At 35.7% G+C, this 27,622-nt stretch overlaps 1 protein-coding gene and 1 long non-coding RNA gene across 2 annotated transcripts in view; one reads left to right on the top strand and one right to left on the bottom strand.

Moving 5' to 3' along the window:
* Positions 1-27,622, top strand: part of STK3 (serine/threonine kinase 3) — a 285,970-nt gene that overhangs the window by 37,770 nt on the left and 220,578 nt on the right. The window contains 2 exon segments of the mRNA XM_058698688.1: positions 6,267-6,395; positions 17,657-17,771. Of these exon segments, the coding sequence (XP_058554671.1) occupies positions 6,267-6,395; positions 17,657-17,771 (244 nt within the window).
* LOC131494364 (uncharacterized) overlaps positions 1-27,622 on the bottom strand; it is a 48,957-nt gene that overhangs the window by 20,905 nt on the left and 430 nt on the right. The window lies entirely within an intron of this gene.

Here is a 27,622-nt window from a genome sequence, read left to right as displayed (position 1 = left end):
TAGAATATTATTCGGTCATAAAGACATTATGCTAAGTGAAATAAGTCAGAGAGAGAGAGAAATACTGTATGATCTCACTTATATGTGGAATCTAAAAAGCCAAGCTCATAGAAACAGAGAACAAATCGGTGGTTTCCAGAGAGAGGATAACGGGGAGTGGGAGAAATGGGTGAAGGGGGTCAAAAGGTACAAACTTCTAGTTATAAGATAAATAAGTTCCAAGGATGTACATATATAGCATGGTGATTAGTTAACAATGCTATATTAAAGATTTCAGTGTTGCTAAGAGAGTAGATCTTAAAAGTTCTCATCATAAGAAAAAACTTTTTTCTGACTCTGTGAGCTGTTAGGTGTCCACTAAACTTGTAATCATTTTGTAGTATATACATACATTAAATCATTATGTTGTACACCTTAAACTACTACAATATTATATATGTCAGATATATCTCAATAAAAGTGGAAAGGAAAAAAATAGTAGTAGTATTAAAATTAATATACTTTGCAGCAGTCAATCTGAATTTGAAAATACTGGATTGTGCTAAATCTAGTAATTGTGTTTTTCAGAGAAGTAGGATACACACACACATGTATACACACACATACATATATATGTGTGTGTGTATATATATATGTATATATGTATATATATATACACATATATATGTGTGTGTATATATATATACGTATATATGTATATATATATATACATATATATGTGTGTGTGTATATATATATATGTATGTACATATGTATGTACATACATATATATATATATATATATATATAAGAAAGGCAAGAAATGTTCCATAAAGTGACTCACAAGGTTTGTTAATTTGTTCTGTCTGGTATTCTTATTAATAAGCTTGAAAGATTTTGACTTTGTTAGGCAAGTGAACATAAGACCATCTTTCAGGATGTTGGGACTCATTTTACTTGGGGAAAAATGAGTAATAGATTGTAAATAGAGTGTCTCAGTGAGACAGAGGAATACTTAATATGATTTAAAATAATAGTAGAGAAATGTTTCAATTTTAGCACATAGGGACATTTAATGAAATGGCAGAGTATAAAAGAACTTTCAAAATGATGAAAGGCATAAAACAATTAAAATGGTGTAAACCAGTGAGAGCGAGGAAAAGGAAATAGAGGAAACAAAAATGTAAAATAATAAGCTAAATGTAAGTTGGAAGGAATAAGATGAAATATATTTTTCACTAAATGTCAGTTATCCCATTAAAAGATAAACTAGTAGGGTCAATTAAAATGCAAAAATCTAGGAATATGCTATTTATAAGAGGCCTGTAGGGTAGAAATATAGGGATAGTTCCTATTAGAGATGCCGATAAGAAAGAGATAATCCTACAAATAAAAATAAAAAGAAATAGGAGTGGCAATATTTTTATCAGGTAAATTAATTAAAGTTAAAAGATCTCAAGTGAATAAAGAGGGGTTAATATCCAAATAAAGAATAATGAGGGACTTAAGGTAGTGGCATATAAGACAATTTATATGAAACGTATATGTGTCAGTCACTATGACAGTTAAATTTGTGAAGGAAAGCTGTTAGAAATGTCAGGGGAGTCTCATAAAAGTATATTCAGATGGGAGATTTTCATAAATCTCTTTAAGAATTGGACAAGAGTAGTAGAAAAAAAGACATAAAGGATCTAAATATTGTAATCAACGAACTTGATTATATTTATAAATATACAGTGTATATCTGTGCTTGTATTACAACATATATTTTGGCATTCCTCCTTTTTTTGGTATGTTCATAAAGCATTGATTAAAAAACTAACACATTGTAAAAAAAGATTTTGTATGTCTCACTGTTGATTATAGTTTGTTAAAATTAGAAAGAAATAATTACAATATGATAAAACCCATACTTGTTGGAATTTAGTACACAAAGTCTGAGGTAACCTATAGATTAAAGAGGAAACTATGAATTATTTAGAAAATGAAAAAGAGAACAAATCATACCAATATCTGTGGAATCCAGAGAAGCTGTAATTAGGGAAAAACATTTAGTTTTAAATTCCTTCATTACTAACAAAGAAATACCAAAAGAAAAGAACTTAGTGCTTACACAGTGAACTTAGAAAAATAATAAAATGTACCCAAAAAATTAGGAAGAGAGAATTCATAAAAGAAAAAGCTGAAATTAATGAAATAGAAAATAAAATTTAGAAATGATTAATACAAAAATTATTTCTTAGAGCAGATCAATAAAATAGTTAAACCTCTTCTGACTTTGACTAAAGAAAGAAGAGCAAAATGATAAAAAATTTGGAATAAGAAAGAAGTTACAACCAAAGATAGAGAAACAGTTTGAAGAATTAAGAGGCCACTATATGTTGCTCTAATGACAACTCATTTGAAAATCCAAAAGTAGATGTTTTCATAATGTAAATTCTATAAATTTCATAATAAAATATAAATATATAATAATATAAATTGATCCTCAAAAAAGTTAAAACTTAAATAGATCATTTACCATGGAAAAGATGGAAAGATAGATCTCTGTTAATTGAAAAAGATACCAGCTCATAGCACTGGTATTCACAAGAGGCAAATGTGGAAATGCTTATCAACTGGTGAATGGATAAAATGTGATATATCTGTACAATGGAATATTATTTAGCCATTAAAAGGAATGACGTACTGATACATGCTACAGTAGGATGAACCTTGAAAATATTCTATTTAGTGAAAGAAGCCAGATACAAAAGCCATATATTACATGATTCCATTTATATGAAGAATCCAGAATAGATAAGTCCAGAGACCAGAAAGGAGATTCCAAATGATTTGGTGCTAGACAGAAGTAATGATGATACAACATTGAGAATGCACTAAATGCCACTGAATCGTACACTTTAAAAGTGTTGAAAATGGTGTATTTTATGTTATATGCATTTTACTAAAAAAAAAAAAGCTAAGTCTTTAAAGGGCACATAACTGTAGTTATTTTTATGAAGCCAGCATAATTTTAATATCCAAACTTAAATGTATAAAAAAAAAGAAAATTCAGCCTTACTTTGCTACCCATTATGATTTTCATGCCTGCTTTGTCTCTGGTAGAAAGATTTTGCTAGTTCTTTTCACTTCTTTATGGATCCTATCTCTCATTAAAATTAGGGAGCCCATTTCACTGTTGGCATGTCTGTTATCGCTGACCTGCACTATAGAGCTTCCAAGGATGCTAGTAAGGGGAGTATCTTCTGGACCCTCTCAGTGAGCATAGTAGGAGTTTGGTGAACAAGTCAAATATATCCATTCCAGTATCTTATCTACTTGAACCTTTGGTCTCCTTTCTCTAATGTATACTGAGGATCTCTGGCATTTCTCTGTAGGCCACTTTAGAGTCCAAGTTTCAGTTAACTAGCTGAGCATACTGTTGGGAGCATACTCCTAACTGTTTGAGATAACACACTGGGTCTGGAATTTCTGGTCTTGTATCCATATCTGTGAATTCCTTTCTCCCTAGAAATCTTGGAATCTATTCCCACACATATTCTTTAGAATTCTGATAAAAACTGACAATAATCTTAAACTTTTTTGGTATGAAAAAGCAAGGTGCTATTGCATCAGATTTTATATTCATCCCTCTGGTGTCTGGGGATTTGAGTGTAGTTATAGGACTGGAAGCAATGAGAGGTGATGGAGGAGGATCTACATTCCCCTGAAAAGTGACTGCCTCAGGTGAGGTCATTATGGAGTCTTTAGGCATTGTGAGGCTCACCTTCTCCCACTGGGGAATAGGGTTGCTTTTGTTGGTAAGGGAGGCTTGGTAGGTTTGGGGGTTCAAGGTACTCAGATTAATAAATGTCTACTTAAATGTCTCATTACCAACTCACTGGATACCTCTCTTTATAGTTAAAAGTCTAACTTTAACAGAATAGACCTGGTGATGTTGTGAATTTAGTTTGCAATGTAATTCAGCTAGCATAGATTGGACCTTGAGTTTATTTTCAGAAGTCTCAGCCCTGTGCCTATAATAATTAAAAAATTCTTTTGGGGCATTCAGAAGTTTTCTGGTTCTCAGTCTTGAGCTGGAAATTTAAGCTCTGAGCTTGTCATATTTGTTATGTAACCTTTCCAATGTAGGCCTGTTCTATAGTATTTGTACTCTTATTTTCACTGTAACGTTCTAATGATACAGGTACTTGGTCTTCTAAAGCTTTACTTACTCTTTAGGTAACTAAGGGTAATAATTTAAATAATTGTTTTGCCACTGAATTCCATAGACTGTCAATATTCTATTTGTACTTGCATTGAAGTCATTACTGTCTTCAGATCTAAGAAAGAACTAATTCAAGCTTTTTATCTTTAAGATCTTTCCCTTGGAACCACTTCCTATGCCAAAAACTATTGGTAGCAGGGTTTGATCAGGAAAAGAAAAGCTCCTTGTTGTACTCTGGTTATAGAGAGTTTATTATAAAATTAGGAGCTCAAATGACTTGTTGAAGGGCCGCAGATACAGAGGTCATCAAATCTGCTAATGAAGGTCAGAGAAGCCAACACTAAACATCTCTGCCTGAAACACTGAAATGAGTGTTTCTTAAAAGCTCACTGGGAATCTACTGGAATCCTTAAGAATCTTTGAGAAGCTCCCGCCAACTCTCTTATTCTGTAGCAACATGTATTGGTCATCAAAAACTCAGCAGGAAGCCACCATATATGTCATATTTGTCAGTGCATCTGCTCCAACTACATCTGGAGAATGATGGTTTCTCCTCAACTTTTTGCCGTTCAGATTTCGTGCATATTCTTCTCGTTGTCAGACTGTTAACTAGGTTCCATTCAAGGAAAGGAATTCTGGGAAATGTGGTTCCCAGCTTCTCTTTTGCAGTAATGAGACTTTAGAAGAGAGTGATGGTGTTCATTCGCAGTAGATAACCCATCACTGAATTCTGTACTGGCTTTTGAGGGAATATATATATATATATATATATATGCACACATGCATGTTTATATACATATATATGTATACATATATATATGATGTTTAAGGGGGGAGGTATATATGTGTGTGTGTGTGTGTGTGTGTGTGTGTATTTTTACGTGCATAAATTAGGACTACATACACAAAAAGGTGTCTTTGAGTATCAAATTAAAGAAATTACTTCGGAAAGCTTAAAGAAACAGAGGATAGGATAAAATTCATCTTATTAGGGTAGCTGGTTTATCACTTATTTTTCACTTACTTTAAAAGGTTATAAATTTGAAAGTGATTCTGCATAGCTTTCTAATACTAGGAAACGTGCCATGTCTTTCAATGACTTGCTCTTCTTTCTCCTCTGCAGAAATGATTCAGTGGTGAGAGTATGGTCTTTGGAATAATTATATGTTTAAATTCTTTGTTAAATTATATGTTTAAATTCAGTATCTGAGTCTCTGTTCCCTCATTTATAAAATGTTGGTGGTAGTATTTTACCTCACAGTTGAGAGGGTTGAATTCGATAATTCATGTAAAACACTAATCCTAGTACCTGGCTTACTAAGAAAAGAAAGTGGTAGCAATGTTTACTTTGTCTTCTAATTCATACCAGAGTACACATGGCTTCCCTCTCTCGTTGTTTTGCGCTTTAAAACACATAAATATTTAATTGGCAAAGTTTCAAGGGTTGTAGCAGAGATGATTTTTGGGCAGGGGGCCATTAGATCCTATTACTCCTTTGATTTACCTGTAAGTGTGTGGTCTTGCTCTTGAGGAGGAGGAGGAGCATTTGAGGAGACCTTGGATGTATGACAAAGGGAAAACCAGATTCCTTGCTTCTCTAACTTTGGTAATAATGTAGTCCTCAGCTGAGGGTTTCATTTTGCTTTTATTTGGTCTCAACAGGCATGGGGCTTTGATATTTTGGGGATGATTATGCTTAAGGTGAGATAGGCCTTTTCCCCTAACTTGAGACTTTGGCTGTTTTTGTTCTATATTTCATTCTTTTAATTTTCATTTATATCTTCTTAATGCTGCATTTGTTTGAGTTGACAAACCGTAAGTCTACTTCTTTCATTCATAAGGAAAAAAGCAAATCTTTATATATGAACTTGATGATTTCAGTAGATTTTAAGTATATAATTGAAGCATTAAAGCTAAGGTATAATTCACTTTTCTTATTTGTTTGCTTTGAGTTATCACCATTAAATAGTGTTTTAAACCAGAAAAAACTACATGCAAAAACTCACTCATAGTAGACTTTTTCTTTAATACCTATGATATTTGAAAGGAAAAAAATAAATGTCTTGGTTTCTTTTAGGTCTTACGGAAGTGTATTTAAAGCAATACATAAGGAATCTGGTCAGGTTGTGGCAATTAAACAAGTACCTGTTGAGTCGGATCTTCAGGAAATAATCAAAGAAATTTCCATAATGCAACAATGTGACAGGTATGAAGAAATCTTATTTCTTTATTTACCTTCATTCTGATGAGTTTTGCTAATAATATGTAAGAAAATGTATTCTTTGGACATCTGGTTAGCTTTCTGACTTTCCATCTGAAGTGAGACTAATCCTTCAAGGAAGATAAGGATAGTTTTGTGGTGTTGTCTTTAGGACTTACAGTTCTAAGGGGGAAATAATCTTATAAAGCAACATATGGTGGCAGAAAATACTTAAGCCATTTTCTTATTTTCAGGGCAAATTATGCGTGAAAATTATTTTTTAATGTGAAGGGGGATCATTTAACAGTCTTTTTTTTATATAATTGGTTTTAGTAATTAAAAACAGCCATGTTTTATGTAACTCTAATTCATTCAACAAACATTTACTGAGCATTGCTGGTGGGCCAGCTGCTACTATGCCAGAGTCCAGGAATACCAAAAGAACTAAACTATTGTTTTTCTTCTTGAGGGGCTAGTGATCTAGTTGGGAAGACAGATACTTACATAAATAGCTATATAAAACAGCACAGTCCCTGTACTCCCTGGTGCATGGGGTAATGTGAGAGCAAGGAGGCAGGGTACCTTAACTCCCAGCCAGCAGTTATGAAGTCTGGCATGCTGAGGAATAGTTAATTAAAATTGTGGAGAAATGGAGGGATGAGAGAGAGTGAAGAGAATTATAGGTAGACAGGTGAAAATCAGCCCACTGGTATGTGCTGTTCCGACAAGGTTTAGAATTACCGGAGTGGAAGGCATGAGACAGAGATTGGTGTGAAATGGGATAGGGAAATGGAGCTGACCGTGAAGTGTCTTACGTGCCCTGTTAAGTAGTTTGGTCAGAAACGCAGAGTTTATGAATTAGGACTATGTTTAGCCTATAGTTACTTAGTTAAAGAGGGATTTCATTACTCTCCCTTTACAGTGGTCTCCAGGTAGGGTTGGTATAGCAGCATAAAGTAACCACAGTCTCAGACTCAGACTTTTTTTCTTATACTGTGCTATCCTTATTACGTGGCTTGTGTCCTCATGCTTATTATCTTGTGGTTCGAAGAGGGCTGCTCTTGCTCCAGCCTTATGTTTATGTTCCAGTAGAAGAAAAAAGGGAAAAGGCAGGAAAGAGCTTTCCCAGAAACCCTCAACTTACGTTTTAATCATCAAAATTGATTGAGCCACATGGTATATTACAGCTGATGACTCAGGGGAATCTGGACACATTGTCACCTTTAATCCGATCAGGGCCCAATATATTAGTAAGAGGCCTATGAAAAACTTTCTCTTCCAAAAGTGTATAAGGTCCATATATTATAAGCCCTTTGGCTAATGAGGTGACTGAATAATCATAGAAGAACTTTGTTGCTTGAGTCTGTTCAGTTTTGCTTTTCTTTATTGTGTACTACATATTTAGATTATATATTTTCAATAAAGCCTGTATAACTGGAAATTCAAGTAGTTATAGAAAAAAATACATTCCTTGGCTCCCAGATCAAAATATGTAATTCAAAGTTTTCCCACACCTTACTGTTAATCTGGTAATTTGATAAGAATATGGTTACCACAGTTTGTTGTAGAAAAGAAAGATTGAGCATAGAATAGTGTTGGGCCCATCAGCGGCTTAATACTTGCATGTTGCTATTACTACTTTATTCTTATGATTAAGTATAGTTTAGGGACTGCTGTTGTCCTTTAGAGGTTTTAACTTGAGTGTGCTCTGGGAAAGGCAGGGTTGCAAATATTACCTGTCATACACATCTTCCTCTAATCTTTGTGCATCTTAGGACCAATCTGCTCTTGCTCACATTTCTTTCTCAGCTACCTGTTTGTTTCTTTTGCTTTCAGTTTTCACTCTTCCAACCCATTTTCTACCCTAAAACTGGAGTGATCTTTCTAAAATGCAAATCTAATCAAGCCATTCCTTGTTTAAAACCTTAAATGCTTTCCCATTGCCTGGATAGATCCAACCTCCTAAGCATGGCATATAAAGTCCTTTATAATTGTGCCTGTGCTTCCAGTCTTCTGTCTTACCTGAGTTTCTCTTTTAAGCACACTTTTACTTGCATTCTCTGTCACCTGACTCTTAAATTCTGTGATTTTGGGAGTATGTCTTAGTAAGTGCCCTGGATTTTGCCACACAGTGGTTACTCAAATATGGGAATTACTGATTCTAGTCCGGGCGACTCAACTGGAGAATACCCAGAAGGAACTTCGCATTTAACATTCTTAGACCAAATTTTTAATTATTGCAGAGAAGCCTCTGCAGTTCCTGTTCTGTTAATGGCATCATCACCTACTTAGTCTCCCAACAACAAAATTGAGAGTCATCTTTGTTTCTTTTTCTGATACTTCTGAGGGCGCTATCTTATAGATTCTCCTTCTGAAATGTCTTCACTATCTTTATCCTTCTCTTCATTTCCTGAGAGGGACTCATATTACCACACGTTACAATGCCTAGCACTACTGTACTTTTTGTTGAGTGAATGTGAATGGATATGGTATGAATAAGGAATATGGAAGAGTGTTGCAGGTTGAGGGAACCCTAGGGAAATCTGGTCCTTTGTCATTATATATTTTCAACTACTCAGGAGAAAGAAGAGTAAAGAATAAAAGGGGAAAGAAATGTGAATAAAGTTCTAGAAATTTTGTACCACTTTATAGCAGAATGTCTTGTACATGGTAGGGATGTCTCAAATATTTGTTGACTGAAATATGGTGGAACAATTACTGGTAAAAAATAGTTCATGCCTTTTGGATTTTACTTTCAGATTCACTATTCACATGAAATAGTGAAGAATCAGAAAAATTAGTAGGTTAAAAGATCCTAAAAATACTAAAAGATAGGACAAGTAAAAAATAAACCAGGAAATGACAGGGCAAGCATTACATTTTAGCTACTAATTACTAGTGTTAATTTAGATGTGGTATCAGGAAACTAACATACAAATGATTTGTAAGAGAACAGTACAAATTGAAAAATTCCCACTTAGAGAAAATGAGATTTGCATTTTTGAAATTAAAATAAGGTCTATTCAGCTATATGAACATTTGGCAAATTGTCTATAAAAAGAGACCAGAGGGTGTTTAAATTTTTTTGTTCATTTTAGTAAATATTAAACATGTGTTTAATACTGCATTTTGGCATAAATATTTGAGGGAGCCCATCTACATTGTTTATTACAGAATCTTTTGTGTCTAGTCCAGTGCTTGGCACAGAGTAGACGTTTAATAAATATTTGTTGAATATATAAATCATAGAATGTTAATGTTAGGCTAGATCTCTGTAGGGTCTATTAATTTAGAGTTTTGCAAATGTATTCTGCTCTAAGGAGGTGCGGGTATTTTCCTCCAACAGTGAAGGATTGAGCAGAATGAGAAACTTCAGCCATTGCTTTTATCTTTTTTCTATATTGGGGCTCATTCTAAAATTTTATTTGAGGAAAAGACTCTTTTGTGCTAAAGCATATTTTAGAACTTAAAAAATTTTACATATACAGAAAATGGGACCTAGAGATTTTATATGAATTGTCCCAAATCACACAGCTAGTTAGTGACTGGGATGGCATAAGAACACACATTTGCTACGCTAGCCTGTGCTGAAGAAAGCAGGGTCTACAGAAAGATTCCAGCACTTCAGACTGAAGCACTCTCAAGGCATTGCTAGCGGTGGAGGCAGGAGCTGGTCAGTAATAGTTAGGAATACTGTGTGCTAGGTAATTTGGAGACAAGGGAACCACATTTGATATGGCCCCTATATTCCTTGTCCTTACACTACTCATGGAACTTCTCCTGTGTAAACCAGGAAAAATGTGTTGTTACCACATGCATCAAGGCACACAATTATTCACTTATTTATGCACTCAACTAATATATATTGAGTACATACTGGTAAGGGGAGCCTTTATGCATTGCTCACAGGAGATACAACAATGAAGGAGTCTTAGACTTTAGAGGGACTTTCAGTTAGATGGGAGAGGCAGATGAATGGATGGACTGTTTTATACAGTGTGATAAGAGCCGGGATGGGCTAATTATGGAAACTATGTAGGTCGGAATACATATCGAACACCTCACCATTGGAGATTCAGGGAAGGCTACTCCAGGGAGGTCATACCCAAACTAAGTGATTTAGAATTACTTAGATTTGGGGGGCAAAGAGGAGAGGCAATCCATGTGTTGGGAATAGCACATTTTTAGCTGGTCTGCTTAGAGGCTTCTACCAGAGTAGTCGCTCTCCTGCCTGTTCTATTTGCTGATGTTTCTGGGTAAAATTCCATTAAAGCACTGTTAGTGAGGGCCTTCCCGCCCCCCCCCCCCAAAAAAAAGTTTGAAAATCACCATACTGAAGGATTTGTGATGAATTTTGGCAATTTGTATTAGTTCATGTATATGTATATTCATTTTTGGGTGGGCCCAGAAATAAATTGCTGTGATTTAGATTTATATTGGAAACAGCTCAGTTTTCATAGGAGAGTATTCACATAGCCTTTGTAAAAACACTGTGTTACCCCTATTAGGTTTAGAGCACTGTTAAGATGGTAGAAGGATGTTAGTGAAACTTCTGTAACGAAAAATAGCCATTTCTTAGTATTTTAATTTTTACATGCTCATAATGGGAGGACTTTAGAAAATATTTGCAAAAGACTTATCTGTTAAGGTGTGTTATCAAAAAGGTACAAAGAATCCCTAAAACGTAACAAAAATATGAACAACCCAAGTAAAAAATGGGCAAAAGGCCTTCATAGATACCTTACCAGGAAAGATATGCAGATGGAAAATAAGCATATGGAAAGGTGTTTCCCATCATATGTCATTAGAGAAATGCAAATTAAAATGAGATACTACTACACACCTATTAAAATGACCCAAATCTGGAACACTGACAACACCAAATAGTGGTGAGGATGTGGAGCAAAAGGAACTTCCATTCATTGATGGTAGCAATGCAAAATGGTATAGCCAGTTTAGAAGTCAGTTTGGCCATTTTCTTACAAAACTAAGCATACTTTTAGCTATATGATCCAGCAATCATACTCCTTAATATTTATCCAAAGGAGTTGGAAACTTACGTTCACATAAAAACCTGCACACAGATGTTTATTGCAGCTTTATTTATAATTAGCAAACACTTGGAAGCAACCAAGATGTCCTTCAGTAGGTGAATGCATAAATAAACTGTGTTACATCCAGGCAATGGAATATTTTTCAGCACTAAAAGGAAGTGATTTACTAAACTATGAAAAGACATAGAGAAAACTTAAATGCATATTACTAAGTGAAAGAAGCCAATTTGAAAAGGCTACATACTGTATGATTCTCACTTTATGACATTCTAGAAAAGACAAAACTAAGGAGGCAATAAAAAGATCAGTGGTTGCTAAGGGTTAGCAGGGTAGGAAGGGTGAATAGATGGAACACAGAGGATTTTTAGGGTAGTGAAACTACTCTGTGAAAAGGAGACAGGAATGGAAAGAATATGGTCATTAGGCATGGGATGTGCCAAAAAAAAAAAAAAAGTTGGGGAAGATGGTACATAGTTTCATTGGGCTGAAGGTGTTAAATAGGGGAAGGGACATACATGAACAGGACAGGAGAGTGAAGCGGTGAGCAGGGGGCATGGGAGAGAGGAGTAGAATATGGCTTATGATTGTCACCCCAGTAATCAAGGCATCGTGTTTCACCTTGCTTCCTGGTGTATGCAGTAATTTGACTTGCGTCTTCCTTGACCCTCCACCCAATAGAATTTTTAAAGGCATATTTAACTATTTAGCAGTGGCAAGACTACACAGAGTTACTGGATTCTCATAAGTCCTATAAACCCATGCAGCATCCTTAGTCAAGGTTCTTAGGAATTATGGCTGAATTAAAATTTTGTGTGTTGCTTAAAATTAAATAGCGTAGAGCTAGTGTTTTGAAGGAAACTCTGCCTCCTCTAGCATTGAAGAATCAATGTGTGGTTAAAAAACATGTTAAGAAATCTAAATAACTGTATAGTTTGTTACCTTGCTGGCTGAAATGAACAGTGACCCCTTTGACCCCTGACAGTCCTGCACAATGTAATCCTCTTTAAATTCTTGCATAAACTTCTTCAGGAGTTCTCCATTGCCTTGACTGCCTTTTTTAGTCACTGAAGTTTACTCGTTTGTCTCCCTAGCTCCTGCCATTAGGCCATCTATATTGTTTAGTAAACATTGATTATTTTAAAATGATACATAGGGGTGCCTGGGTGGATCAGTTGGTTAAGTGTTGGACTTCAGCTCAGGTCATGATCTCATGGTTCGTAAGTTCAAGCCCTGAATCGGGCTCTGTGCTGACAGCTCAGAGCCTGGAGCCTGCTTCAGATTCTGTGTCTCCTTCTCTTTCTTCTCCAGCCCCCCCCTTGAACTCTCTCTCTCTCTCTCTCAAAAATAAATGAATAAACTTAAAAAAATAATAAAATGATACATGAATGAATGATGAATGAATTTAAATGAATGATGTCTATGTCAGTGGAAACAGGCTGAGTTAGAAGTCACAAGTCTTGAACTCTTTGACCATATTAGTACCTGTGTATATAATTTTTTAAAATCACAGCATTAAATTATAATCTTTTAAAAATAATTGTATTAAAAATTTTTTTTACTGTTTATGTTTGAGAGAGTGTGAGCAGGGGAGGGGCAGAGAGAGGGGGAGACAGAGAATCCAAAGTAGGCCCTGCGCTGTCAGTGCAAAGCCCATCTCAGGGCTCGAACTCACAAACTCTGAGATCATGACCTGAGCCAAATCAGATGCTCACCACACTGAGCCACCTAAATTTTAATCTTAATTTGTCAGTCTTAAGCTTATGTTCAGTGTGCACAACATAGAAGAAAACCGGCTTACAGTCTCTTAGCTTGCCAGTCTATGTCATTATCAAATTGTGTTGAGTGTACCTTGACAATATCTCATGAATTTGTTTTCTTTGCTTTTTCTTTTACTCTCCCTTCAGTTCACCAACATCTCTTTTTAAAAATGTAGGTTTTATTATTGTTTAGGTGTGGTGAGACCAATGGATCAGGAGATAAATTGTTACAGACCCCAAGAGGAGGGAGCCTGCCGTGCAAGAGTGGGTGAGAAGGGGAGAGGAAGCTTATACAGGGAAGCACCAGGGTCAGATAGGAGGCAGAAGGAGGGCATGGAAAACATGGGCAATAGCCTTTATTGTGATTCTATGGGAAGGAATGGATGAGGTGGGGTAAAGAGGTCTAGGATTGGTTGGTTTGAATGATTTCAATGAGTAGTGATTTCACTGGGTGTAGGGCAGTCCCTACTTGTTTGGTACATGACTCTGGGTTGATGAAGTTAGGGGAATAGTGACCCTGGCGGTGGTTGAGGTTATGGACTCCAGATTGGTTTGATTGCATAGGAAAGGTATGCTCACAGGTGCTATTTCTAGGAATTAGCTAACCCTAAGAGGGACAGTGGAGGCCTTGTCAGCAGGTCCATGTCAAAGGATCACAAATACAGAAAATAAGAAGATATGCTCATTATGATCTCATGCATACATAGATTAACATAATCTTCTAATTGGTCTACCTGTGTCTGTATTTGCTTTCCTATAATCTAGCTTTCATGCAGAAGCCAGAGAAATCTTACAAAATATAAATTAGATCATGTTATTGCTGTGCTTAAAGTTCTTCTTAGATCTCTTGCATATCTAATAAAGCCCTTATCTTGGTTTTGAGGCTCTTCATTATGAGGCTTCTTTCTCCATCTGCAACTACATTGTGTTAAATCTTATTCTTCATTCTATTCTAGGTACACTGATCTTTTGATTCCCTGAGAATGATTTGCTCTTTTTCTCCTGAGGCCTTTGCACAGACAGTTCTTGGTGCCTGGATGTTCTTTATCTGGTTAACTTACAGTCAACCTTTGAATCATCCCTTAAATGTTATTCTTTTGGGGAGGCCTACATTAGGTCCCTTCTGTTAGCTTTTCTGTGATTATTCATTTATTCACTTATTCAGTGCTTTTGTTTGTATTTGTATGTTTGTACCTGTAAGAAGAGAGATATTGAGGATAAAATGGAGAGCAAGCCAGATTGGCACCTAACCTCATAGAGCTTCTTTTTTTCTGGGGGAGGCAGGTAAAAGTCCCAAGTTAAGGGACTACCGTGGTATATGGGTTCTGTGCCATTCTTTCATATGAGCTAGAACAGTTTTTTTTTTTTAATTTTTTTTTTTAACGTTTATTCATTTTTGAGAGACAGAGACAGATTGTGAGTGGTGGAGGGGGCAGAGAGAGAGGGAGACACAGAATCCAAACCAGGCTCCAGGCTCTGAGCTGTCAGCACAGGGCCCGACGCGGGGCTCAAACTCACAAACCATGAGATCATGATCTAAGCCGAAGTCGGACGCTTAACCGACCGAGCCACCCAGGTGCCCCTAGAAAGTTTTATTTGGAGAGATGATGAATGCAAAATATAGTCTCAGCCAGTTTATCTCATGGCAGCCCTCTTATTTTATTTTATTTTTTTAACCACAGTTACTAATTACATTTATTTGTGGGCTGACTTCTCTAATACCAGTGTATTTTCATGCTGGTGTGTGCTCTCTGAGAGTCAGGGTTGAGTCTGTGTGGTTCACCACTGTGTATTGAATATCCGGCTTAAGCAGAGGGTCAATGAATGAATGTTGAATGAATGTTGAATGAATGTTAGTAACTATATTCGGGTATGTGTCCTTAATGTGACTGTTTAGCTCTATCTGCTTGAATACTTTTTTAGGTTAAAATTATTGAGGCCATGTTTTATGGCATAGAACTGTTGGACCTTGATCCACCTACTTGATTATGTATTAGAATGGACCACAAAGTATTTTTTGAGGAGCATTTTACCTTTCCCCAAAGCCATTTTCTTGACTTATCACTAAAGACAGAGTTGCTTTTTCAGGTAGCTGCCCAGGTTAGAGTCCCTAATTTTTGTAAGGGCTGTCAGTCCTATCCTTAGAACTGCTAATTACTTAGTGCATGGCAAGATAAAACATACATTTTCTATGTGTCTTTCAGTGAACATAGTCTTGAATTCGTTGCCACTTAATACATCCAAAATTCTGAATGAGAAAATTAATGTTTAAAGAAGTTCTTTGAAGGATATTCTTTTGGAGTGAAGTTCAACTCTGAATCTATATCAGAGTCACCTATTGAGCTTTTAAAAGACCTGCTGAATTAGAACCCCTAAGGTGCATGGGACCTGGGCCACAAGTGTTTCTGAGGCACAGCCAGGTGTAAGAGCAATACTCCCTGTAAAGGTTTCTACACAGACACTCACACCCCAAAGAAGTGTATGTAGAGAAGGCTTTTTAATGTTTCCCGTAAGTTGAAGTTCTGGGTCTATAGATTAGTTTCATTTGTTTGTAAACAAGCATGTTTCTTCAGTGGTTCATTGAACACTTAGGAACTCCTGATACTTACTTTCCATTCCCAATGCTTACCAAAGTTGAGTATGTCTGCAAATTTAAGGTGTGAGATGGGAAATAATGAGAGACATGGGTAGAAAGGTAGATGTTGAAATGTCTTGCATGTGATATGAAGTAGTTAAGACCTTTTCAGTAATGGAGAGCTATTGATTGGAAGTTTTTTGTTTGTTTTTTTTTTAAATGGGAGAGCAGTATGATCAGTTTATTTTACCTTTGTTTTAAAAGAAGGTAACCTTGTTAACTATATGGAACAAAGATTAGAATGGGGGAGAAAACTATGACAAGGAGACCAGTTAGGAAGCAAATCTGTGCAAGAGGTCATGACAAGCAGAAGGATAAACCCCAGGAATGAATTCTAGCTTTGTAGCTACCTTTTTAATTTAAGCCCTTAAGCTCCAACCAATCTGCTCTACTCTTGATTTGAAGACTTAGCTGAAATTGTAAAGGCTTTACTGAGAAGTCTTCCCTGACAGTCTTCTCCTGACCTCTTGTTTTGGTGGTCTCTTTATGTCGTCTTTTATAGTACTTTCCATTTATTTTTATTTTTTGCTAATTTGATTCATGTGTCTTATCTTCCATTTCTGCCACTTTTCATGATAGCTGCTACTAGATAGAAATATCTATTGAACAAGTTGTGCCCTAAACATGCCATTCTTGATTTTTCTATTTTGTGTCTTCACACATGGCCTTTCTTTTTTCTAGAATGTTCTTATCTCTCCTCTACCCATAATTTGAGGTTTTATCCTCTCATAGTTCAAATACCACCCTTTGTACAAGTTTTTTTTTGCTGGCTCTACCATGATCAGTTGCTTATTTTAGCTCTTGTAGCATGTAAGCTGTATATGATTTAGCTTATACTACCTTGTATTTTTCATCGTTTTATGTATTCTGTGAATATGGATACTCTGCCTCTTTGACTTGGACAAGATGTTTTACGTATCAGTGTATATAGCTTGCCCTTAATAAATATTAGGTAAATATTAAAGAAATAAATGACTACTTGTCTCTTTCTAAGTCTTCTAAAAACAGTTAGGTTATAAACATAGTTTATTCTGCTCTGAAAGGCATAAAACTTCAGTTTAAAAATATTTTAAATTGTTAATTTTAATTATCTGCATTTAAAGCAAAAATAGTTGTGATTACTTATCTCTGGATTTTAAAGACCCAAATAAAAGAGAATTAAAAATAATTTTTTTTTGGCCTTGTTGAATTATAGAGTATTTTAAAGTTGAGTATTAATATTTGACTGAAGTTAGAGAGGGAGGGAGCCAAACCGTAAGAGACTCTTAAAAACTGAGAATAAATTGAGGGTTGATGATGGGTGGGAGGGAGTGGAAAGTGGGTGATGGGCATTGAGGAGGGCATCTGTTGGGATGAGCACTTGGGTGTTGTATGGAAACCAATTTGACAATAAATTTCATATAAAAAACACACAAAATTAGACTGAAAAAAAACCCCATTTATTCATTAAAAAAATATTTGACTGAATGTGAACTCCCTTAAAGATTTATATTTAAAGTGCTTTAGTTAAATATTTTCATTTGTTCCTTATGTTATACACTAAGTCCTTTGCCATAACAAAGCCTTGTTTTGTTGGGAATCACTCAGAGCATTTGGGCCTCCTCTGATTTGTAATCCTGTTAAATTTCATCCATGAGTTAAAGCCTAATTATGCACAGTTGGTAAACCCTACATATAGACAATTTGATGTACTATAGATGTTTACTCATTAAGTTTACTTATTGGAACATTATGAAATGTTGAAAATACTTTGTATTGGGATTAAGAAATAATTTTCTTTGGGAATTAACTAAGTTTAATGGTCTATATATTTTTCTTTAGCCCATATGTTGTAAAGTACTATGGCAGTTATTTTAAGAACACAGACCTCTGGATTGTTATGGAGTACTGTGGCGCTGGCTCTGTCTCAGACATAATTAGATTACGAAACAAGACAGTAAGTATTTTTAAACTGTTTTGCTAATCTCATTTCTAAAGATTCATACTTTAGGATCTGACTAGGTAGTATTTTGTTACAAAGAAAATATCAGTGTGAAAAAAGAAAGACTTTACAGTGTAAAAAGATCTAGTATGAGTTGTGAGAACCAGCTATATATCTCTGTATGGCAGATTTAAGAGTCATATGATTGTTTAATTTATTTGTTAGGAAATTTTGGGTAGGTCACTGAGAAAATCTACCATAGTACTCCACTTCTTCATTTGGAATCAGTGTATATATTCTTTATTAATATGTTTCAATAAATTAAGGCTAGAATTTTATTTGAACTTCATAATATTCATGGTATTTATCTTAAGTTTTCTGTATTATAATCTATGGCTGGTAAACAATTGAAGTTTTATGTTTCTAAATTTTAAAAAATAATTGAAAGACGATTTTTGTCTTTATTTTTTGAAATAGTGTCAGGATGTTTGAAAATGATAAAGCTAGCTCATAATTTTGTGTGTGTGTGTGTGTGTGTGTGAGTGAGAATTCAGGTTAGTGGAATATGTTACTTAATAATAGCTTTTTATGGTTCTCTTTTAACCCTACGTGAAAAAGCTGTTAACAAAATTGTTTATGCTAGAAATGCATCTAGTCTACTTGAATAATTTATAAGGATGGAATTTATACCTGCTTATCTGTGCATGAGTAAGAATAATAATCAGTGAAATAATTTGTAATTCTGTAGAACGGTAACCTAATTATTATATGACATTATTGTATGTTGTCAGACATATTTCACTAACATTCAGAAAAATGCTTAATTACTTGAGTCAATTACTTGAGTCAATTTGTGGTTGACCAGAATCATTTTAAAGTTTGGGGAAGTACATTGTAAGTTTATCCTACTAATTGTTTTTTCTATTAGAGAAAATAAATAGGATTTCTTTTAAAAGTAAAATAGAAATTAAAATAATCTCTGTTTTGACAGGATGGATTAAGTGCTTTGTGACATTCTAATTATATATTTTAGAATTTCTATGGTACTTAACTAGTACTTATGTAAATCAGATGACTCTTGAGTCACAGAACAATGGTTTGATGGAAAATAATTATATGCCAGTTAGAGAAGTGTTTTAAGATCATTTCAGGGTTAAACCCAGTACTTTTGGTATTTAAAATTACCAAGAATTAGAAATATAAAGTAAAAATGTGTGAAATGGAAAATCTGTTTTCTTGATTTTAAATGTTAATGTTACCATAGTGCATGGATAGGAAATATTTTATTCAAGTTGCCAGTCTTTCTTGTTGCCAATATCTTGTTGCCAATAATTACAAACTGGGAAGGTATATACTATATATAGTCCTAAAGTATGTGTATGGATGAATCATAATCTTCGGGAATTCCTTCATCAGTTATCAAAGGAAAGACTTTACCCCATTTATATTTATAGTTTTTATTTTTCTTTATTCTTTTCTGCATTTCTCAGTTGCCTGAATAACTTGTCCTTTAGTATGGTCTTTTATGTGAGTATGATGGCGATAAGTGAAAATGTTATTTCACTTCATTTTTTATATGCTATAATTGCTGGGTAAAGAATTCTAGGTTGAGGGGCACCTGGGTGGCTCAGTCGGTTAAGCGTCCGACTTCGGCTCAGGTCATGATCTCATGGTTCATGAGTTCGAGCCCCGCATCAGGCTCTGTGCTGACAGCTCGGAGCCTGGAGCCTGCTTCTGATTCTGTGTCTCCTTCTATCTCTGCCCCTCCCCAACTTGTGCTCTGTCTCTCTCTGTCTCTCAAAAATAAATAAATGTCGGGGCGCCTGGGTGGTGCCGTCGGTTAAGCGTCCGACTTCAGCCAGGTCACGATCTCGCGGTCCGTGAGTTCGAGCCCCGCGTCAGGCTCTGGGCTGATGGCTCGGAGCCTGGAGCCTGTTTCCTATTCTGTGTCTCCCTCTCTCTCTGCCCCTCCCCCGTTCATGCTATGTCTCTCTCTGTCCCAAAAATAAAAAAAAATAAAAAAAAATAACAAAAAAAAAAACGTTGAAAAAAAAAATAAATAAATGTAAAAAAAAAAAAAGTTTAAAAAGAATTCTAGGTTGGAAGTTTCTTTTAGTTTTTGATTTAAAAGGAAGACCACCTAAGTTAAAGATATCTCATTAGGGATGAAGTATTGCTGATTGTTAGTTATGGATTGCTATCTGGTTTTGATCAAATGTTTCCTTGAAAATTAAAGGCACAGGGAAAAACAAATCTGTTTAAGTTATATGCCCTTTAAAAAACATTTAGGGATGCCTGGGTGGCTCAGTTGGTTAAGCATTCGACTTTGGCTCAGGTCATGATGTCGCCATCCATGAGTTTGAGCCCCGCATTGGGCTCTGTGCTGACAGCTCAGAGCCTGGGGCCTGCTTCGGATTCTGTCCCTCTTTCTCTGCTCCTCTCCTGCTCGTGCTCTGTCTCTGTCTCTCTCTGTCTCTCTCTGTCTCTCTCTCAAAAATAAACACTAAAAAATAATAAAATAAAAAACTTTTAAGTTTAATCTGTTTAGCTTGAAGTAAACACTGTTTACTTAACCTCCCTCTTCTCTGTACAGTTTCATAACTTGTCACTTCTATTATGCACTTTAGAATATAAATGGTTCCAAGAATAAAAACTGGATTCATATTTGGTGTTTTTGTAAATGTTATTACCTCATCCTCTCCTCCGCCTTTGAGTGCTTCCCTTATCCCCAGGCTTTGTCTACTGAATTTGCGTCCATGAGGCACCAGCTCAGAGATCACCTCCTCTTTGAAACTTTTCCTGTTTTCTGAGTAGTTTCTTATCTAATTAATTAATTAGGTGTTTACTATACATTCACACATAAAGAGCATGATAAATTCTAGCTGCCATTATTATTATAATCTTTACTATTATTATTACTTTTTTCATATTTTGACAGGTAGGTAGACTTTGCACCTTTTTATATGTGTATTGGCTCTTTTATTTCCTTTTTGTGCTGTTTTGTCATTATGGTTGGCATTTTTCTTACCAGTTTTCGGGATTGCCTGGCAGTTTGCTAATAGTTATATGAGCACTTCACATATCAAAAAAATTTTTTTAAATTTTTATTTGGTTTTGAGAGAGCGCGAGTGGGGAAGGGGCAGAGAGAGAGGGACACTAAGAATCCGAAGCAGGCTCCAGGCTCTAAGTTGTCAGCACAGAGCCTGACACAGGGCTCGAACTCACGAACCACGAGATCATGACCTGAGCTGAAGTTGGATGCTTAACTGACTGAGCCACCCAGGTGCCCCCAGCACTTTACATATTTTAAAAAGTCAGAAAACCAATTATTTTATTGTCAGAATAGATCTTAAAGAAGAAGAAGCTTCAGAATATCTCTTTCAGAGGTTTCATACCTTCACCTATTCTTTTTCTTTGGGAAATATCTAGGAAAAGATAAAGGCATAGAATTAAGTTTAGGAGTTAATTATATTCCAGTGATTGGGACTGAGGCTGAGCAGCAAGGGGTTGGGATTGTATCTATTTAAATGTTGCTGCTTAACATGGGGCAGATCACAGAGTTGGCATTTGAGCTGATAATAAATGACAACTGTAGTAATTACTGGTAGTAGTACTTGAGATAGGATGAAGGTGAAACACTTCTATATTCCAATGGGTGATAAAAGTTTCTCTGAGTCTCCTGGTTGCATTATGAGTAAAAGTCACTATTTAGTTAGCATTCATTGAATCTTTCAGCTTTTAAGTATTGGGGATCTATAAGTATGTGTGAGTTAAATTCTTGATTTCTGTGCTCAGACTCACAAACACAGGTCAAGTCCTAGTATATATTTTAGTAATTGACTATTTTTCAAAGTAATTACATTATTTTGAACCATGGTTTAAGTTTGCTGAAACTTACATGTAGATCACCCTGCTATGGTATCCCATACTTAGAAATCACATTTAATTAGTCAGCCTTTAGTGTTTAGGAAAAGAATAGTTGTAGTTGCTTTCTCCTGCTATAAGCCACTCAGGGACAGAAGTTTTAATGTATTTATTTGTTGTGTACTCGGAAAAGTTCTAAGAAAATGCCTAAGGTTATTCTCTCCCATTTTGACCCATTTTTTGATTTGACCACTTACTTTAACTTAACCTAGTACTATGGATTTTAGTTTTGGCTCTTTCACAAACTAGTTTCAAGATCTGAGCACGTCATATAACTGACAGGGACTTTAGCTTCCTCGTCTGTTAAATAATAATTAACATCTGCAGTGCTTTACATTTTATTTGGCAATTTTATTTACATTTCAGTTGAATGGAAAGGTTCAAAACATTTATTGATCTAGGTGCAGTGCTGCGCAGTAGAGGTCCAAATAACTCTAATAAATTTTGCCATTGTTGCATTGTTGAGATAATACCTATATAAAAAGCTAGTTCAACTCTGTGAAGAATTAGACTTCTTTCAGAGCAGTAAAAGAGAAGCATTTAGCCTAACATGGAAGTTCAGAGAAAGCTTGGTAGGAGATATAACCCCTTAGCAGATTCTTGGAAGAGGAGGAGTCTTTATCATTAGAATGCTGGCTGCTATCTTCTTTGTTTAGGGCTTTATCTCTGTTCCTAGCACAGTGCCTGGCATGTAGAATGCTCAGGAAATATTTCTTGCATGCATGGATGAATGAATGAATGAATGAATGAATGAATGAATGAATGAATCAGAGAAGAGAGGGTAAAGGACATCTTGGAAGAAGAAATAATGATGTGCTGAATTTATACTTCCCTCTCTAAAAGTTCAGGGTCATACTTCTAGGTCACTTGGAGAAAGTTCCCAGCATCTGGTTTAAAAATGGATTTACTTTTCTCACACTTAATTGCTCAGAATCATTGCCACATTGTAGTTTGATGGATCTATGTTAGGATCATGATGTTGCTGTATAATTTTTTGTTTTTTTTTTCTGGAGTTGTTTCCTTTCCCCCCCCTTATGTTTAGAGACGCAGCATAAGCCTTCTTTATCATTTTGCTAATGTCTTCTACTTTCTTACTCATTTGATCTGTTTCCTGGAATTTATGTGATTCTTCTTTGAGAAGACATTCTTTGGAGCTTCCTGATTTCTTGTTCTAATGTGGACTCATTGCTTTTTAGGTCTGCTGTACAGCTGTGTCCTTGGAATTTCTTTTCACTGGACTTTTGGGTTAGTGCCATCATTTTCTTGTATACTTCCTCTTTCGTTAGTTTTCACTCTTGTTTTGTTTTCTTCCTTAAACTATCTTCTTCATGATACAAGAATAAGCGATCAACTATTTGAGTTTTTGCATGTCTGAAAATGTTTTTATTTTGCTTTCACAGTTGATTGTTGGCTTATGTAGAAATTTATGTTGAAAATAAGTTTTTCTCAGAACTTTGAGAGCTTTTGTGTATTACCTTCTAGCATCCAGGGTTGCTAATGTTATAGCTAATGCCTCTCAGAGTCTTATTTATTTGTAGGTTTTTTACCACTCCCTCCCAAATCTGGAGCTTTTTCGACTTCTTTTTTTTTTTTTTTAATTTTTCTTATTTTAAATGTTTAACTTATTTTTGAGAGAGAGAGAGAGAGAGAGAGAGAGAGAGAGAGAGAGAGAGAGAGAGAGAGAACTCAGGCAGGGGAGGGGCAGAGAGAGAGGGAGACACAGAATCCCGAGCAGGCTCCAGGCTCTGATAGAGCCCAATGCGGGGAACCGCGAGATCATGACCTGAGCTGGTTGGACGCTTAACCGACTGAGCCACCCAGGTGCCCTAGACTTTTCTTTTTATTCTGATAGTTCTGATACTGTACAAGGAACAAGATGTTTCAGAAGGATGTGTCTAGGTATGAGTCCTTTTTATTAGTTATGCTCAGCACTCTGTGCTTTTCAAATAAACCCTTGTGCCTTCAGCTTTGGAACATTTCTCTGATAATCTTCTTCTGTTTTCTTTATTGGATGGTGACTCTCCTGAATTTTATTCTTTTTTTTTTCCTCCTAGATTTTTTTGTCTTTTCTGGGGAGTGGGTAGGAGGTGGTTTCTTCTACTTTATTTTCCAATTCTTTTAACTGAACTTTTTATTTCAGGAGTTAGGTTTCAATTTACAAGAACTCTTTCATTTTCGATTATTTCTTTTTTGTAACATCTTGATGCTGAGACATGGATGCAGAAGTTTTTCTAATCACTTATTTTCTGTTTCCTGAATCATCTCTACTTCTCTGCGATTGTTGTTTTACTTGCTTTCTTTGTTCTGGTCTAGCCTATGGTAAGGCTGGCCAACAGAAAGGCTGACTAGCTCTCACTGGAAGCATTGGGCAGTGCTTTTTGACTGGCAGGTGTTATTAGGGTGAATGGGCTAGGAGCTGGCTTTTAGGGGAAGGGCCTACAGAGGCAATTTGTTCAGTTTCTTGAGAGAGGAGTCATTCATTCCTCCCACCCCTGCCCCCCAATCTGGGGGTAAGTGCCAGAATGCATGTAATCTGCTTATACAGGGATGGGGGTAGGGGTAGAGTAGGGATTCCATTTTGTTTTCTTATTCCATTTTCTTCTTTTCAGCTTCCGTGGAGAAGCTAGCCACTGTTTCTGTCCCCCTTCTTATTCCTGCCTTCCCTGCCCAGTGTTGCTGATTTGGAGCCCCCTGGAGTTGACGTGGCAATCACTCCTTTTGTTGCAGACCCCTTCTTTGCCTGCTCTTGGCTGTGGCTCTTTCCATAGAATGCTTCCAAATTTATTATACTCTCCTGTGATAATTCTTTTGTTATTGATTATTTATTTTAAAAAGTCTCTGTCAGCTTAATGAGGTTTCAGGAGGAGGAGATGCAAATAACTAAACAAATTAATTACAAATTTAGGTTGGCTTTTGAATCTGAATCAGTGATATTCCCCCCTCATCTTATGTATATATTTTTTAAAACTTTCATATTCTTAGGTGTGTAGTACAACTACTTTGAGGAGTAGGTTGATAATTTCTTTCAAGGTTGAATACATATACAATCTGAGATCCATCCAGCAATTAATTCTCCTCTTTCATCTGCACCTAGAGGAACCCTAGCACAAGTTGTACAGTGACACATAAGAATGTTGTCACAACAGAAAATTAGAAGCAAATTTACATCTGGATCAGCTCTAGACCCTGGACTAGAGGATTGCTACTGTTCTTTCCATCTCCATAACTCCGTAGCTCTTTAGGAAAGGCAAACTGAGGATAGAATTCTGGCTGAAACCATTCAGAATACCCAGTAGCCAGCTGTACAGATGAGAATGACATTAAAATGCCAAATAGATTTTGTGTCTTAAAATGTATATAAACATTTATCTTGGAATACAAGAGAAATTTTTAGTATTTACCTTTACCGGGATGAGATATATTTCTGTGATATTGGGGAGAACTGGGCATTGAGGGAACAAAAAATAACGGAGAGGAAGTTCCAGACTGAAGAAGGCTGCTTCTAAGTTATGTATATGCGTTTTCCTCCGAGCTGGTGGTGGGCTTATTATTTTATAATGGAAATAATTGGGAAAGCCAAGTTTTATTTAGACATCACTTCTTTAGAAGTGTGAAGGACACATTAAGACCATTCTGCTTGGTAAATTCTCACTGATTGTTAGTTTTATAATAGTGATTCTCAACTCTGGTGTCAGACTTTTGATAGATATTTAATTAATTACTTTTTTTTAATTTATAGCATATGCTCTTTTAAGTTTATTTATTTTTTAGTAATCTCTACACCCAATGTGGGCCTCAAACCCACAACCCTGAGATCAAGAGTCACATGCTTTTCTGACTGAGCCAACCAGGTGCCCCGATAGATATTTTACGAGCAGCTATTTATTTAGTATTGGTATGTGTCAGGCATTATTCTAAACACATTGCATATGTTTTTGCATTTAATCCTCATATAAGAATTAAACAACTGTATGACATAAGAACTATTACTGAGCCATTTTGTAGATGGGAAACTGAATTACAGAGTGGTAAAGCAGTTTAGAGGGAAAGAAAGGGTTGAAATGACAGCTAACTGCTATAGTTAAGAGCACAGACTCTGGAGTCAGAGGATCTGGGTTTGAGTCCTACATACTAGCTGTGTGAACTCGGCTGTTTCTTAACTTCTCTGTTACTCATTTTCTTCATCTGCTAAATGGGATAAGAAGACCACCCTACTTCATTGAGTTGTTCCGAAGATTAAATATATAAAGTGCAAGGAATAGCACTTAGCACATAAAAAACCTGTATCTATTTGCTGTTGGTACTGTCATCATCCTGTCATTCTCACTTGTATAGGTGGGAATGTCTTTGCAATCAGATGTGTTTGAACAGAATATGCAGAGGACTATGGAACCAAGAACAGAGTCTGAACATTCACTGTTTGTACTTTGAATTATCTTTTTTAATGAAGGAGGTATACACTTAATAAGAGAGGTACATTTTTAGGTGCAGTGAAAGTTTCTTTAATAGAATCAGACAGTGGCTATTCACAACATACTAGGACATGTTATCTTAGTGCCCTTTGCATTAATGCCTCGTACGTAATGGTCTTTTTAGTAAATGCTTGATTTAATGTGTTTTAAAAATATATGTTCTGCCTTGATGTGTATTTTGTGTCACTTCAGACAGCTTTGTTTTTTCTTGGTGAATGCATACCAGTTTCTTATTGATTTCTTTGGAATTTCAAAGTTTAATTATTATTTTATTGTTAATAACAGACATATTTTTTATTTGTTTGGATTTCTGTTCCATAAAGTGCTTTTTGGGCATGTGTATTTGGCTCTTTGTTATTGGACTAATTCATGTTTGACTTCCCTAATCACTTTGTTGCATGTTCCCCCTTTGTGTAATAGATACTAGTTCATACAGGATTTACAACTCCATATATATTGAGTGCTTTTCTGTTGTCTTCTGATCTCTTTTTCAGGAATCTTTTCATGTGGGAAAGGATTTTAAAATGTCTGCCCACTGACCATTTTCACAGTAGAGTATCAGTTCTCTTTCTCTTCAGATCAAGGGATTATAAGCAGCGTGTATATATGTATATTTACATATGGTGTAAGTAGTGAAAGCTTTCATTTTGAATCACTAGTTGTGGGACTTTGTGATAGATTATTAATCTTTTTTTTTTTTTTTTTTTTTGCCAAACATCTGCAATCCAGATTTCATGAAAGACAGCCTCTCTCTGCCCTGTAATAATGGCTAAAATATTCTAGTTATGTTTTCTAATGTATGTACTTTGTGTTGAGCAGATTTGTGTTTTTCTGGAAGAATCCCATAAATTTTTTATTGTTTAAGACTTTGGCTATTTTATACCCTCAACCCTCCTTTTTTGGGTGGGATGAGATAGCATGGTGAGGGGTGGGAGGGAGTTACTGAGTTGTTCTGCTGTTTTTCCCCAGTGTTTTTTTCATGTTGGATACCTAAGAGCCCCATTAAATGTATGTATTCTTTTTCCCAAGAGAGAAGGAGTAAGAGGGGGAGAAATTTTGATTGTAAAGAAGTTGGAATCTGAGGCTTGATGGATGTTTGGATAAAGTCTTACATGTAAGCTTGAGTATTACCTTTGAGATTTAGGTATTTCAGAGATTGCTACTTAATTCCTCAACTTTCTCTAAACCACTGATTTTTAGCAAGGTGTTTGGTCACCATTGTATGTGATTATATCATGTATGCCATAAAAACTAATGGACACTGAAACATTCAAGGAGTCCTGTAAAATGAGAAGTCTGAATGTAATGTTAATACAGTTTGGAGTAAATATTTATTAGCTGAGGGAAGCAGTACTACAAAATGAAGGCAAAAAAGGAGACTTAAGAAAAGCCTTTATGCTCCCTTTAAAAACCATGCTGATTCTACTTTCCCTGCCCCCACAATTACCGAATTCCCTTTGTTTGGGGGCA

This window comes from Neofelis nebulosa, chromosome 14, assembly GCF_028018385.1.
Source record: "Neofelis nebulosa isolate mNeoNeb1 chromosome 14, mNeoNeb1.pri, whole genome shotgun sequence".
Classification (NCBI taxonomy): Eukaryota; Metazoa; Chordata; class Mammalia; order Carnivora; family Felidae; genus Neofelis; species Neofelis nebulosa.
Note: the sequence above shows the minus strand (reverse complement) of the source record. Positions and strands in the feature narration are given on the sequence as shown.